At 49.1% G+C, this 13,960-nt stretch overlaps 1 protein-coding gene across 2 annotated transcripts in view; it reads right to left on the bottom strand.

Annotated features, from left to right (window-relative positions):
• FAM78B (family with sequence similarity 78 member B) overlaps positions 1–11,569 on the bottom strand; it is a 112,478-nt gene extending 100,909 nt beyond the window's left edge. For both annotated transcript variants that reach the window (XM_031011927.3, XM_004027828.5), the window contains exon 1: positions 10,554–11,569. In XM_031011927.3, coding sequence (XP_030867787.1) covers positions 10,554–10,816 — 263 coding nt within the window. In that variant the 5' untranslated portion in view covers positions 10,817–11,569. The remainder of the gene's footprint in view (positions 1–10,553) is intronic.
• Positions 11,570–13,960: the final 2,391 nt, after the last annotated feature.

Raw genomic sequence — 13,960 nt, 5'->3', positions numbered from 1 at the left:
TTACAGACAGTGCATCTAAAGCATCTGGCACACACTAGTTGTTATCATCATCAAGTTGAGTAAGTTGCTCATGGTTTCATGGGGAGACAGATGATGAGCACATAGCTGCCCATCACTCAGTGTGTGCAGGTTTCTTAGCAAAAGACAGGCTCCTTGGTTCTGAACGTCAAGAAAATAACTTCAACAGGAGGTTGGGGGTTAGTTTGTGGCACAATCACTCATCCTTCCTAAAGAAAGTGAAGATGGTTCCTGGAAGCTTGAAACAGATTCTCAAATCATTAAGTGATAACAAAAAATCTATTCTTGAATTGATTTGCCCAGCTCAGGTGTGGGGACTGCCATTTTGGAATGGAGGCTCAGCATGTGTGGTCTCGGGAGAGGGAATAGAAGGTAAGTAAGATCCTGCTCTCACAGAACGGGCATGTCTGATTCCCTTCACACCTCTCTTCCCCTAAATATCCCAGCCTGAGCCCCCATGCAGAGGGCAAAGCAACATCTAATTTGCCTGTTTCTGGCAGCTCTTGGACTTGCCAAAGCCTGTACCTGCCGCCATGCATGCCCCAGAAGCCTCTGCCTGCTCCTTCAGGATGCTGCAGAAAGTGCTGACTGCGGATGCCGATTTACCGCTTCCCATTAGCCAGGCCTCTAACAGCCTCCGAGAGCCTGTGCCGGACACAGGCCCACCAGCCAGCTCTGAAAGGTCAGGCCCCAGGAGCAGGAGCCAGCCAGAGGCTTTGCGAGGCAGGCCTCGCACAGTGACCCTGTTGATGTGCCATCCTTTATTTTGTTTTAATAACAAAATGGCCTTATTTATCTTGTTTTAATCTGACAGCCTGAAAATTTCTCTTTGCGCTTGTCGAAGACATTTAGGTGGTCCTGTTTACCCTCTCTTGTCTTCAGACATCATAAATGATGCCCCTAAAAGTGTCCACATGCTGGCTGAGCCAGAGGTGCCCAATGCACATGGCTCTGAGGATGACCTCTCCCATCCCCGACTCCCATTCTTGGTTGGCTGATCACGGACTCAGTATGGAGGGCACTGGGAGAGGAGGTGGGATGCTTGAGCATCAGGCCTGAGTCTACCAGTGCTTGCCAGGATGACCTTGGACACATAATTTAATCTCCTTAGGCCTCAGCTTGCTTATCTGAAATAGGAATAACTGTTGTCCTACATGTTTCATGATTATTGTGAGGTTAATTATGAGAGGTCCCCTTATAAAGAAAACAAAAATCATGAAAGGGACCTGCAAAGAATAAAGTACCTTAAAAATAGCTTTGGACACAAATGATTTCAGGTGTTGGTCTCACTGTCCCCCTAAGCTGGAAACTGCACAACCTTCCTGAGCATGAACAGCATGGCTCACATGCTCCAGCATCACCCCACCCTCAAGTCCTTGGCTTGGACAAACTGTAGCTCCTTCCCCCAGCCTGAGTGATACTGTTACCAAAGAAGGGCTCAGGGATGGGACAGGAAGTCCCCACAAGGATGTGGCTAGGCTGCAGGCATCATGCCTAGGGATTAGGAGCAGCCAGGGTCCCGGAGGCTTCCCAAAGTCTACAGCTTAGAGGAGAACAAGGAGGGTGACTTCTGAGTGACATGACGTCAAGGGGAGGGGGGGACTCCAATGCCTTCCTCTGAGTTTGAACAGAAAACAGCCCTGGCTCCAGATGTACAGAGCAAGCCTTTCTCCTCCCCTCTATCTTTGAGTGGGTTTGTAGGGGAGGTTTGTATAGCTGACATGCCAGAGACCCCTCTCCAGAGTCTGAATGCTTCTCTGTCCAGGGAAGTTGCAGGGCCACAGCCACAACCTCCCTGTTCCTTAAGGCTGATCCACAGTCATCCTCTAGCAATAATAACGAGCATGCTCTGTAATAACAAAAATCACAAGTGTTGATTCCTAATCCCTATGGCATTAGGATAGGGGAGATCTTATTAACTGTCCATTTATGTACAGGCAAACTAGATGCTGGCTTGTTAAGGGACCTGCCAAAGGTCATGCAGCTGGCACTGGGACCCAGATCTTCTGACCGGAACCCTGTGCTGGGGAACCAGCAGCTAAATCTTCCACTGGCACAGTGAAGAGTTCCAACTGGCATGTACCCCAGAACCTAATGAGGGAGCAGGGTCCACATGGGCCTTGAGAAAAGGAACATCGTGCAGGAATTCTTGGGAGCCAGAGGTATGTCCAATGAACTGATGACAGAGCCAGGGGTCCCTTCCACCACCAGAAGGGAATCCTTGTTCTCCTCCTCTTCCTAATCATCCACCCGAACAGCAACTGCCCGGGGAGTCTGAGGGATGAACAGATCTCCATATCCAGTACCTGGGTAGTCTGGGTGACTGTCTGCTGGGGCCCAGGGCTGCCCATTAGGGCCTGAAGGTGTAGGCACATGGCTAAAAGCTACAGCCCAGACCAACCAGCTTGCAGCCCAAGAACTGAAGATGTCGTCCCCCTGCTCCCAAGGAATGTGCTCCTCAGCATGAAAGGAGCTTATTCCCTGCTGTCTTTACTCCTGGCCCCTCATAAAGATATGGTTCTTACAGCTAACCACCAATGCCATTCTCAAGGGGAATGCGAGGAGGTTCACACACATGATCTCAGAGCAACTTACTCTGTTTCCAAAGGAGTGAGGAAATACAGAAATCAGAGAAAACCAATAAAGCTAGGTCCATTATCACTATTTTGCAAAGCAAGTTCAGAGAACCCCCTTCCTGGGAGATAAGGCCATCATCTATTAGAAACAGAATACTAGTCAGGTGTGGTGGTACATGACTGTGGTCCCAACTACTCGGGAGGCTGAGGTGGGAGAATCACTTGGGCCCAGGGGATCCAGGCTGCAATGAGCTGTGATTGTGCCACTGCACTCCAGCCTGGGTAACAGAGCAAGACTTATCTCAGATAGACGGATAAATAAATAAATAATTTTTAAAAAGAACCAGAGTAGTCAGAGCACATGAGCTAGACTCCTGGCACGGCTCCTTGCTGGCCATGAGGCCTTGAGCTAGCTACTGAGCATCCCTGGACCTCACAATAGGATAACTTCCCTCACTGGGTAAGATTTCAATGAGGCCATGCATGGAAAGCACCCTGCACAGTGCCGGGCACATAGACCTTTCACGTGTGTTATTTCCCTTCTCTTTCTTTTCCTTCCCAAACAGCATCTCCAGACGTTCCTCCATCTGGACAACTCTCCTGGCACAGGCACACTCACACCTTCTTTACTAAAACCCAAAACAACAACAACAACTCTAGAACCATCCTTAAATACCACACTGATTTGCATTAGTGAGAATAAGAGGCAACTTGCCTGATGACTCTGCCTCTGTGGGGGAATATCCCACTCTGTGGGCAGCTCTGCTGTTGGTGTGCAGGCAGGCACCAATCCCTTTCAGGGACCCTCAGCACCACGAGGACTCTGCTTCTTTGTAAGTATTCACCAGGATGCTCTGCTACTGCTAATTTCCTGTTATTTATCTTCTCAAAGGAGTCCATAATAACCAACTTATAAATGACAGCCACTTCTTGTGGCCTGCTTGGTGTTAACACAACAGAAGTTGTGGCCCCTCTGTTATCTGTGACAACTTTTTCTTATCAGTAGACCAAAGTGGTCCAGGGAAGGAAGCTGGGTAAGAAGAAAGCCATGCTATCAACTACTTGGAGCCTTTGGGCAACCCTAGGCTTCCTTGGAAGAACCTTTGAGGAAAAGAGCTAGGTGCATGATGACAGTAACAGCGGCCATAACTACTAACTTTTCTTGTGCTGATATGAATGGAGGGCTGATCTGTCCCCCTCACAGGCCAAACTGTGGCAGTATATAGAAAGCCAGGACACAGGGTCAGAAGACATGGCTTGCAGTCTCAGCTCGGCCACTTACTTGATGTATGGCCTCAGGCAGGTTACCCAACCCCCTGAGACTCAGTTTCCTCATCAGTAAGATCAGCATGACAATAGTACCTAGTTCCCAAGAACCAGGGGGATCAGATGAGAGGGTCAGATGAGGGGGTCAGATGAGATCAGAATGCAGTATGAATTAGAAGGAAGGGATATTTGGGACTGCACACCCCACACCAGACTTTGCATTTCCCTTTCACTTGCCAGTCTGCATCCTTAACCTGGAACATGATGCCTCTGCAGACCTGCCCCTAAAACAGCATTTGTCCCTGCTGCCTGTGGAAGGTCACTGATACTTTGCAGTCTGATGCCCTCACAGTCCATCTCCTGTCCTTGCTTTCCCCAACCCATCCAGTGCCCTGGAATGCAGATTAATATCCCAGGCTACACAAGCCACATTTTGTTAACTTCCCATTTGTTTCTCCCCCTCTACATCTTTCCCTAATCATTTGTTTCCTCCCCTATCTCTCCAACTCCTCCTTTGACTCCAGAGTTGTGCTTTATCTCCAGTGAGCTTAATGCTTCCCTGATAAGACCAGTTAATCCTCTGCTGCTCCTCTTTTGCAGAGATGGAGGAGATTAGAGGCAAAGGGTCATCTCCCCTCCAAGGGCACTCAGGACTTTAATAAAGGAACTGGATCCTGCTTTCCCATCTGATGCTCTAGATTGGCATCCCCAGTGTTTCTGCTGAGCAGTTCTGGTTATTTCCAGACCGTGAGCCTCCTGATTGGAATGAAATGGAAATGGTGGGGGGAGAATGGGTATTGGTCAAGTGGCCTGGAGACTCATCAGGCTCCCTGGACAGATGGGCTTATCTGGTCCTCGAGAGCAAAATGCCCAACTGTGTGACCATCTCTATGGTCACCAATGAAGGCCACACTTAAAGCCACACTGGGCATGTAGCAGCGTGTAACTGGTAACAAAAAGGGGAGCTCTAGCTTGGGGGACATAACTGTACTAGCCAAGGTCTTTAGCCTTCTCCTCCACAAGTCCGGGATTAATGGGTTAGTGATGCAGGTGGAACAGTGCCACAACAAGGTCTCCTTGGGTACACACTGAATGCCACTTTACAGCACGTAGGTGATATGAGAGCAAGGCTTCGGTGTTTGCTGAACACCACTCCCAGTGTACAGAACACCTCAGGGAGACAGAGGAAGTGACAGAAGTAAGCCCTGTGCTGAGAAACAAACCATCTGGTGGGGTAACACAGGACAAATAACGCAAAAGCACAGCGGAGTTAAACTATACATTAGTGCTAAGTAACTGCTGGAGTGCCTTGGGTTCAAGATCTTTGTGGGTTCAGGCTTAGGTTTAACATGAAAAGCTAACTTTGAAGAGACATTATTTGTTGAAGAGGACATAGACTATTTGAGGTCAGAAAAATACTTCATTCGTTTATTTTGTATCAAATGTTTCTTGAACATCTGCTATGGGCCATGCACTGTTCATAAACAAGATGGACATGACATCTGCTTTCATGAAATTTACGCTGTAGTGGACAAGTCAGAAATTAAGTAAACAATTATATTCTCACTAATTATATTCTTAGTAATGGTAACCAGTATAAGAACCGCGCATCTTGAAGGAAAAGAACAGGAGGATCCTAATTTCAGCTGTGAGACCAGGGATAGCCTCAGAGGAGATAGCGGCTGAGACCGGAATGAGGGGCAGGAAGTAGCTAGAGCAGTGCAGGGAGGAAGCACATTTCAGATGGAGAGCAGCATATGGAAACGTTCTGAGTTGGGATAAAGTTGGTTCTTTTGAAAGACTGGAAGAAGGCTGACATGGCTTAAGAACAGAAAATCAGAGAACAGAAAGAGATTTTCTTTCTTTTTTTTTTTTTTTGAAACAGAGTCTCGCTCTGTCAGCCAGGCTGGAGTGTGCGATCTTGGTTCACTGCAACCTCCACCTACCAGGCTCAAGCAATTCTCATGCCTCAGCCACCAGAGTAAATGGGTTTACAGGCGTGCGCCACCATGCCCAGCTACTTTTTGGAATTTTTAGTAGAGATGGGGTTTCACCATCTTGGTCAGGCTGGTCTTGAACTCCTGGGCTCAAGTGATCCACCTGCCTCAGCCTCCCATGCAAGAGATTTTCCTATTTTATTCCAGTTGCAATGGTAAGTTATTAAAAGGTTTAAGCAAGAAACTAATAACATCTACATTTTTAATATATCACTCTGGCTGCTATGTGGGAGGCAGACTGGAGGGGGACAAGAATGGTGGTGACAGGTTCAGTTAGAAAGTCTCTACAAGAACAGGTGACAGTTAATGGTGACATGTCCTGAGATGGTAGCAGTAGACAGAAAGAGTGGTGGCTGGATTACACACATATTCTGGAGATGGGATCAGTAGGATTTAATGATGGGCTGGATGTGTGGGGAAATATCTAGGGTGACATACAGATGGTTTCGCTTGAGCAACTCAAAGAGTGGAGGTGTTGTTTACTAAGATGAAGAATGGCAAAGGTGCAGATTTAGAGTGGGAGCTATAGTGGGGATCGAGAGTTCAGGTCTGGATACCCTAAGCTTGAGATGTCTTTCATTGTGTCATGTCATCATTGTGCGAAGACACACACACATCTGGACTGGAGGTGACTGTGTATCATAGAGGTTATCTCTCACCATTAGGATGGATGAAATTACCCAAGGAAGGCATAGAACAAGAAGAAAAAAGTCCCATTAACTGTACTTTGAGGTAAGATGGAGTTAGAGGAACAGTGGAAAAATAGCATAGAAGCTAAAAGATGGGAGTAGTTCCACACAGAGAAGCCCGTCTACAAGGAATGCTGCTGAAACGGTGAGTCTCTCAAAAGTGTCTGAGGGATTCGGCAACATGGAAATCACAGACGAACTTAGCAAGAGTAGTTTCAGAATGGATAGAAATCAGCTTGGACTAAACTGAACAGGCAACAGAGGTGAGCAGGTACAGCCAAATCCTCAATAATCTTGATTCTGAAGGAGGAGTAGAGGGACAGGCAGGAGCTGTCTCTTGAAGCTATGACTGAGCTATGACTTCCTAAAGTTTCACACAGGCCAAAGTTTTCCAAATTGGCAGTGGAGATGGTTTCTATACTATCAGCCCAGCCTGACCATGGAGAGTTCCCTTATAGCCCCAGAAGACTCAAAAAGAATGAGAAGGGCCTTTAGCTATTGCTGGTTTTCCCTGACCTTGTCTTCATCTCATTCATCCCTGGCACAAGAGCCCCATTCCTTGCTCAAATCTTACTCAGGAAACCTCTTCAGTGTTGTACTCCAGCATTCAAAACTGTTCCATTATAAACGTCTTCCACTTCTGTTGGAAAGCTTCTGCATACTCAAGAGGTATAAAGAAGATAGGAAGAGCTTCCTGACATCCTCTGTCTGGTCAAGATCTGACTTTAATCTTTTCCTTTTCCAGACTGTGTTATTCTGGGCCCACCCAACAGACCCCAAGCTACCTTTCAAACGTCATCTCCTACTGTTCTCCTTCTTGAACACTCCACTCTAGCCCACTTATGCCCCCTTAAAACACCTTCTATTTTCCTACCTCCATATCTTTGCTGGTCTTCCCCTTTGGAATTAGTCCCTCCTCCTTGCCTATCTGAATATTACCCATACCTCAGAGTTCACCTTGAGTCCATTCACCTCTAGCACACCCTGCTTGGCCCCCCAGCTCTCTCAGGCATTTCTTCCACACCACCAAAGAGCGCTGCTTTTCTCTGCATGTGTCGTCTTATAAGCAGAAGCAGTGAAAACTGCCTGCATATTCCTTTTTCTTTGGTGCTGCTGCCTGCACAGCAGAAGCATTTGGTAAATGTTTGTGTATTGACAGGTTGATTGAGAGAGTCAGGAGCCCTTCCTCCCCGAGGGATGAAGACTTGCAGCAGTCTGTTCAAGGCTGCACTAGCAAGATTCACCAGGGCCAAATGAGAAATAAATATGTGCCACAACTCTTCACCAGCCTGGTTTCTATAGAATCATTCGAGGAAGTGCCATGGCAATGAGTTCAAGTTCAAATTAAGCTCTGGCCATCATAGCCATCAACTATTTCAAATGTTCTTTTAGAAGTCTACCCCTTCTTGGAAAAGTTTACAATTTAAACCACAAAACCTCAGGCTTTCTTTCAATCCTGTAAACAGAAGTTTCTTGCCATTTTATGTTGTGGATTTCCTCTGGCACAATCCTTTTCAAAATACTGAAAAGGCAGTTTTCTAATCCAAACCCTTTCACCATATTGTGGTTCATGTAACAGAACACTGCACAGGGGTGAAAAATCACTCCATGCTATTTTTTACAATCCAGATATTGGCTAAAGTAGACATAATAACTAATAGACTGCAGCAACTTTCATGCAATATGAATTCCCATTAAAAAGTTTACACTAGCAAAATTTTCCAGGCATAAATATCTTGTGGAAATTGGTTCATTCAAATTTGGGCTCCAAAGTGGCCTTAAACACATAGCAATTATTGCAACCATGAAGAAACAGGTAGACTGTGGACACAAATCTATAATAATATGCTTTATGATTTATTGGGGGTCTATTTTTGCTCTCCTACATCTACATGAAAACCAAGAATCTTAAAATATCAAAAGTGGCAGTTTAAAAACAAAACCACTTTCCAAATCCCAAATGCAAGGATTCAGTGGGGAAGGGTCAGGAATCCTGGCACTGATTCATATCCATTGAAGTTGGTTCCAGTGAGGACATACCTTCCCTATAGATTCCAGGAAGTTCAACTATCATGTCTGTTTATATCTCAACTTGACTTCTCCTAAGGTAAAGTAAATTTTATGGAAATAATTCTGTATTTATATATTTGCTTTTACTTATTCATAAGAGATTTGAGGCAACAGAGAGTTCCGCTGTGCAGTCTTGGGAAAAGTGAGGCTGCTTCTGCACAGTCACTCCTGGCTTCCTCTACCAGGGGCCCCAGGCTGTTGTGGGGAGCACTTGCTGTCCTCCAGCAACCCACTGCCATCAGGGTGAGGCCAGGGAAATGAGAGGGAGGGCTCTTGCCCTGCCTGTGGCTTTCTCTGACTTGGCTGGAAACAATGGATTTATTTTAAAAAGCAGTTTTAAGAGACACATGTGTTCACATATAATCATTCTTTTGAGGGTATGTCAGTTTTCAAATGGCATGATTCGCCCCAAATAAAATATCCCCCATTTCTCACGTCTAGCTGTCTTCCAGAAAGAAGAATACAGTGTGCTGAGGCATATTGGAAACTGGGCCTCACATTTCTTCACTAGGAATTGAGTTTTCTCTAGCATTAAGCTTTTGTGCTTAAAGAGAAAAGTGCAAAATCTTTGGGAGGAAAAAAGGAAACAACGACCTGTCAAAAATTCTTTTAGCGCCTATGACTAGTGTTAACTGACATGCTCTCAGAGTGCAATAAAAAGCCTGCAAACTGCTGCTAAAAAGATGGTTTGACCTTTTAAAATGGGAACTCCCCCACCCCATATCCATATTAAATAGACGAACCTTGGGAGCTCTAGAGTTTTAGATTAATAAGTGAAATGAGGTTGAATTTCCAGAAAAAGGGTTTCCCTGTAGGCTGCAGACTGGCTAATTAGGGTGTTCTAGACCTACATTGTAACAGCAGGTAGAAGGCAGGCCCTAAACCTTTTAGCTATTGTCGTTGCCACCTGCTCAGAGTCTAGTTCTGAAAGGAGGCGGGTGCGGAGTTATGAAAATTTGGTAAATATAAAAGTCCCGGACGCGACCGCCCGTAGCCTGCGGCCCCTGGCGGTTGAGGAGCCGCGGCGATCCTTGGTCTTCACCGCAGCAGCCAAGCCCGGCGCGCACCAACTGGCGCTGCTGAAAGTTGGAGAGCTCCCAGCTCGCCGATAGAATTCGGCGGTGGGCGCCAGGGGAATCCCTTCCAGTGCCGCAATTAGGAAAGTTTTAAAAAGTAAGGACCCTAGACAGACAAGAGATCCATCCTTTCCTTTAGCATAAGAAACACCCCGCGCCGCGCCAGCCGAACGCTGCTCGCACAAGGCTATCCGCCCTTCTTGGCCGGGACGCACCCGGTGCCTTCCAGCTCCCCACCAGAACTGGTCCAGGGGGCGCGGAAACAGAGAGGCAACTATGTCCGGCTTGTGGTTCCAGACGGAAACGCCTCCGGGCTCCCTGGCCGGGGGGACAAGGGTTCGACTTCAACAGTCGCGAGGGCAAGGACAGAACTACCAACTCCCGCTCGGATGCCCGAGACCTGCTCTTCCAAGCCCGCTCCGGTTTCTCCAAAGGACGCGCGGCACAGCCCATGCGCCCACGGCACTCCACTCCACTCCTCTATGGTTTCCCCCAAACTCTTCCCGGGGAGCCCCAGAAAGCACAGACGGCGCCCTGAAACTCGCCAGGCACTCGCCAGCCATCCCCACCTCCGCCTCTCGAACCCTCCTTGTCGCGTTCTTCCCGCCCCGCACCGTTCTCCTCGCGTTTCTGGGAAGTCAGAAGCAAACCACGAGAAAATGCCTTCGCAAGGAGCCTCCCTACACCCGCCCTGTCACTGAAACAAAAGCGTAGGGAGGAGGGAGGTGGGAGAGGAGGCGGGAGGAAGGTTTAGAAAGACGATGGGGACAGCAGTAGGAAGGAGCTGGGGAGGGGGGTCAAGGTGGCAAGCAGAGCTGGGGGCCCAGAGTCCGCTCCCGTGCGGCGCGGCGAGTCGCTTACATGCCCAGGTCGCTGTAGGTGTTGAAGAACTCCATCTGGTTGCACGCCTGAATCCAGCCCACCACCCAGGTCTCGTGGCGGGGGATGGGGGGCATGACCACGCGGGCGGAGGCTTTGAAGTAGGGGGTCTTGTAGCGCAGGACGATGGGCGAGGTCTCCTCGATGCGCGTGGGGCACTGGTCGATGGTGGCGCACACATCGTACACCACGATGTTCTCGCGCCGGATCCGCGCCTTGCAGGTGATGCTTTGGATACAGCCCATCCTGCAGCCCGGTGCCGGCACGGCGCGGCGTGGGGCAGCGCGGGGGCCCGCGCGGGCAGCCGGGGGCGCCCGTCACGCCGGCATGGCGACGCGCCGCTCGCTCCCGGTCAGACTCAGCTCGCACCTAGGAGCGGGGAGCCGCCGGGCATCCTTGGGGAAGCCCCCTCCTCTTGCTGCCGCGCGGGGTCCCCGCTGCCCCGACGCCCGCCCACGCCCGCCCCCTCGCTCCGGCAGGGCGCGCGGAGGGTGCACTCCTAGGAGGCGGCGGGTGCCCTCGCCGGCTCCAGCGCCCGGGCGGAGGGCAGGGAGGGGAGCGGCGCTGCGAGGAATGGTGCCCACCCCGGGCCGGAGCCCCCCGCCCCTCGCCGGAGAGGAGGAGGCGGCAGCGGCGGCGGCATGGAGCCGGGGGAGGGCGGCGGTGGCAGCGCCCGGTCTGTCTGCCTCCGCGGCGGCAGCAACAGCAGCCGCCGCCGCCGCCGCCGCTGCATGAACCTCTGCACCGCGGCTGCCCCCCGCGTGCAGCGCACCCAGCGGCGGGCGAGCGGGCGGCCCGAGAGGCAGGCGGAGGCAGCAGCGGCGGCGGCGGCGACCGGAGCTCCCGCCGGCCCCGCCCCGTAGCCGGACCACACCGACACTCCTCGGCCCGGCTGCCCCGGCCCGGGGGGCGCCAGGAGGCTGTGGTCCGCGGTGCAGAGCCCCAACGGCTGGGGCACCACAGGACGTTCTCCGCGGAGGAAACTGGCTGTACGCCATGAGTTTTGTCCCTATCCGGCTGCCGTCCGGGTGGGGGGGTAATGTGTAAGGGTGGGGGTGTTTAAAGGGCCGCTAGCGCCGGGGTGGGGCCCCGCACGTGGGGCTGAGGCGGGGCGGGGCCCTGGTAGGTGGTGCCCTGGGGTGGGGGTGGGGGACTAGGGCGGGCCCAAGCGCCACCGGGTGGGTGAGGCCGAGCAGGGCGCGGCGCTGTCCAGAGTCCAGTGGGGAACCCAGTAGCCCAGTAGGGGCTGTAGGGTGAGTGTTTCGGGCAGCAGAAGGGTTAGGGGAACAGCTTTATCAGAGATTGGTCGTTATTCAGAATATAGCTTGTTGGATTAGATTTAGGCTTGAGCCCTTTTAGTATCTTACCTTCAGGAAGGGTGAAGGGCGGGCTCCAGCAGCGTTACTAAATGCAGTGTATTTGCCTCTTTGCCTGACTGGGTTTGTTCTGGAAGCTCTTCTTTCCACCACTGTGTGTAGTGGGGATACCGGAAGAATCCCTCCGTACTCCAACACTAAGTCTCTCATATGCCAGAGTTTTGGCAGACATTGGGCATTGTGTACAGTATGACCACGGTCATGTGTCTGATACTGCAGTCTAATGTGCCAAACAGGAAAAATATTTAGCAGATGCTTTTACTAGGCATCTTCTTACATTTTTATTTTCAAAGCCAATAGCTTATTTCTAAGTATTTCTTCTCTGATCATTGAACATTTGCTGGATCTGCTGCCCAAGTGTGAAATACTGACTAACAGGCCGCAGGAGGTGCTAGAGTTAGTCTTTAGCTAGGACAGGTGTGAAGAGTAATTTAAAAATTGATTGAGATCTAAAAGCACTCTTCATCCTTGTTTTAACTGTTCTGACACCTTGGTTCACTTTATAGTTAACAAAAAAGCAGTTTTTCCCTTTGATGACTCGTCTCTCTCATTTTACCATGTAGCCACAGACCTCAATCACTGGTCCTTTCATTCAGCAAAGGCTGACTGCCTGCCTGGCAGGAGCCAAACATAGTGCTAGGTACTAGGGATTCAGAGTTGAAAAAGAGCACATGGATCACTGGAGAAAATAAACCTGTTAACAAGTTATTATAGTAAACTGTGACACCTGCTTTAGTGGGGCTGTGTATCCAGTGCCGTGGAAGGCCAGACATGTAAATCTCTGGCCACATGTAAATCCCTCAGTGGTCAGAGAGCCACTCAGTGGCTCTCTGGCCACTGAGAGATTTACATGTGACTTTGCTCAAGTAGTGACATTTAAATTGAATACTGACAGACTGTAGAGTCTCACTGAAAAGAGAAAGGTGAATGAGTAGTACAGGACCAGCATTTGGCAAATGCAAAATGCATAGAGATATGAAAGAACTCATCTTGTACTGAGGGGGAGAAACAACTCACAGTCAAGGCGTTTCTCAAGGTGTTATGTGTCGACCATGGGCATCAGAATCACTGTCCAAGAATCAATTGGTTGTTGATAGACTATATCTTTTTTCTTTTTAAAATTAAGACTACAGACTTTGATTTTACTAGTTTTTCCACTAATGTCTTTTTTTCTCTAGAATCTAATCCAAGATATGATGTTGCATTTAGTTATTACATCTCCTTATTCTTCTCAATCTGTGACAGCTTCTCAGTCTTTGTCTGTTTTTCATGACCTTGACATTTTTAAAGAGGACTGGTCAGATATTCTGTAGAATTGTTCCTCATTTGCATTTATCTGATGTTTCCTCATGATTAGACCAGGGTTTTGGATTTGGGGGATGAATACCATGAAGATGAAGTGCCTTCTCATTGCATTATGTCAGGGGTACATGATAGCAATATGACTTTTTACTGGTGTTATTAACCTTGATCACTGGGTTTGGTGAATAATTTTTTTAACTTTTAGGTTCAGAGGTACATGTGCAGGTTTTTTATATAGGTAAATTGCATGTCATAGGGGTTTGTTGGACAGATTATTTTATCACCCTGGTAATGAGGATAGTACCCAATAGGTATTTTTTTTTATCCTCTGCCTCCTCCTATCGTTCACCCTCTAGTAGGGCCCAGTGTCTTCTCTTGATAGGACCTTATCTTAAACTTCAGTGGAAGCCAATGAAGGCAAGCCATGCATTTTGAGAAAAATTGCTCTGCATCCATATAGAGAATAGAGGAGGCAGAGTTTCAGAATATTGTGATGACAGATACTTTGACCCTCAGCTAGCTTGGGGCAGTGCTGTGGGGCTGGAGAGGCCTGGCTGCATTTGCATTTAAGAATCACTTAGGGCCAGGCGCGGTGGCTCACGCCTGTAATCCCAGCACTTTGGGAGGCCGAGGCGGGTGGATCACGAGGTCAGGAGATCGAGACCATCCTGGCTAACACGGTGAAACCCCGTCTCTACTAAAAATACTAAA

This window comes from Gorilla gorilla, chromosome 1 (genome assembly GCF_029281585.2).
Source record: "Gorilla gorilla gorilla isolate KB3781 chromosome 1, NHGRI_mGorGor1-v2.1_pri, whole genome shotgun sequence".
NCBI classification, from domain to species: Eukaryota; Metazoa; Chordata; class Mammalia; order Primates; family Hominidae; genus Gorilla; species Gorilla gorilla.
Note: the sequence above shows the minus strand (reverse complement) of the source record. Positions and strands in the feature narration are given on the sequence as shown.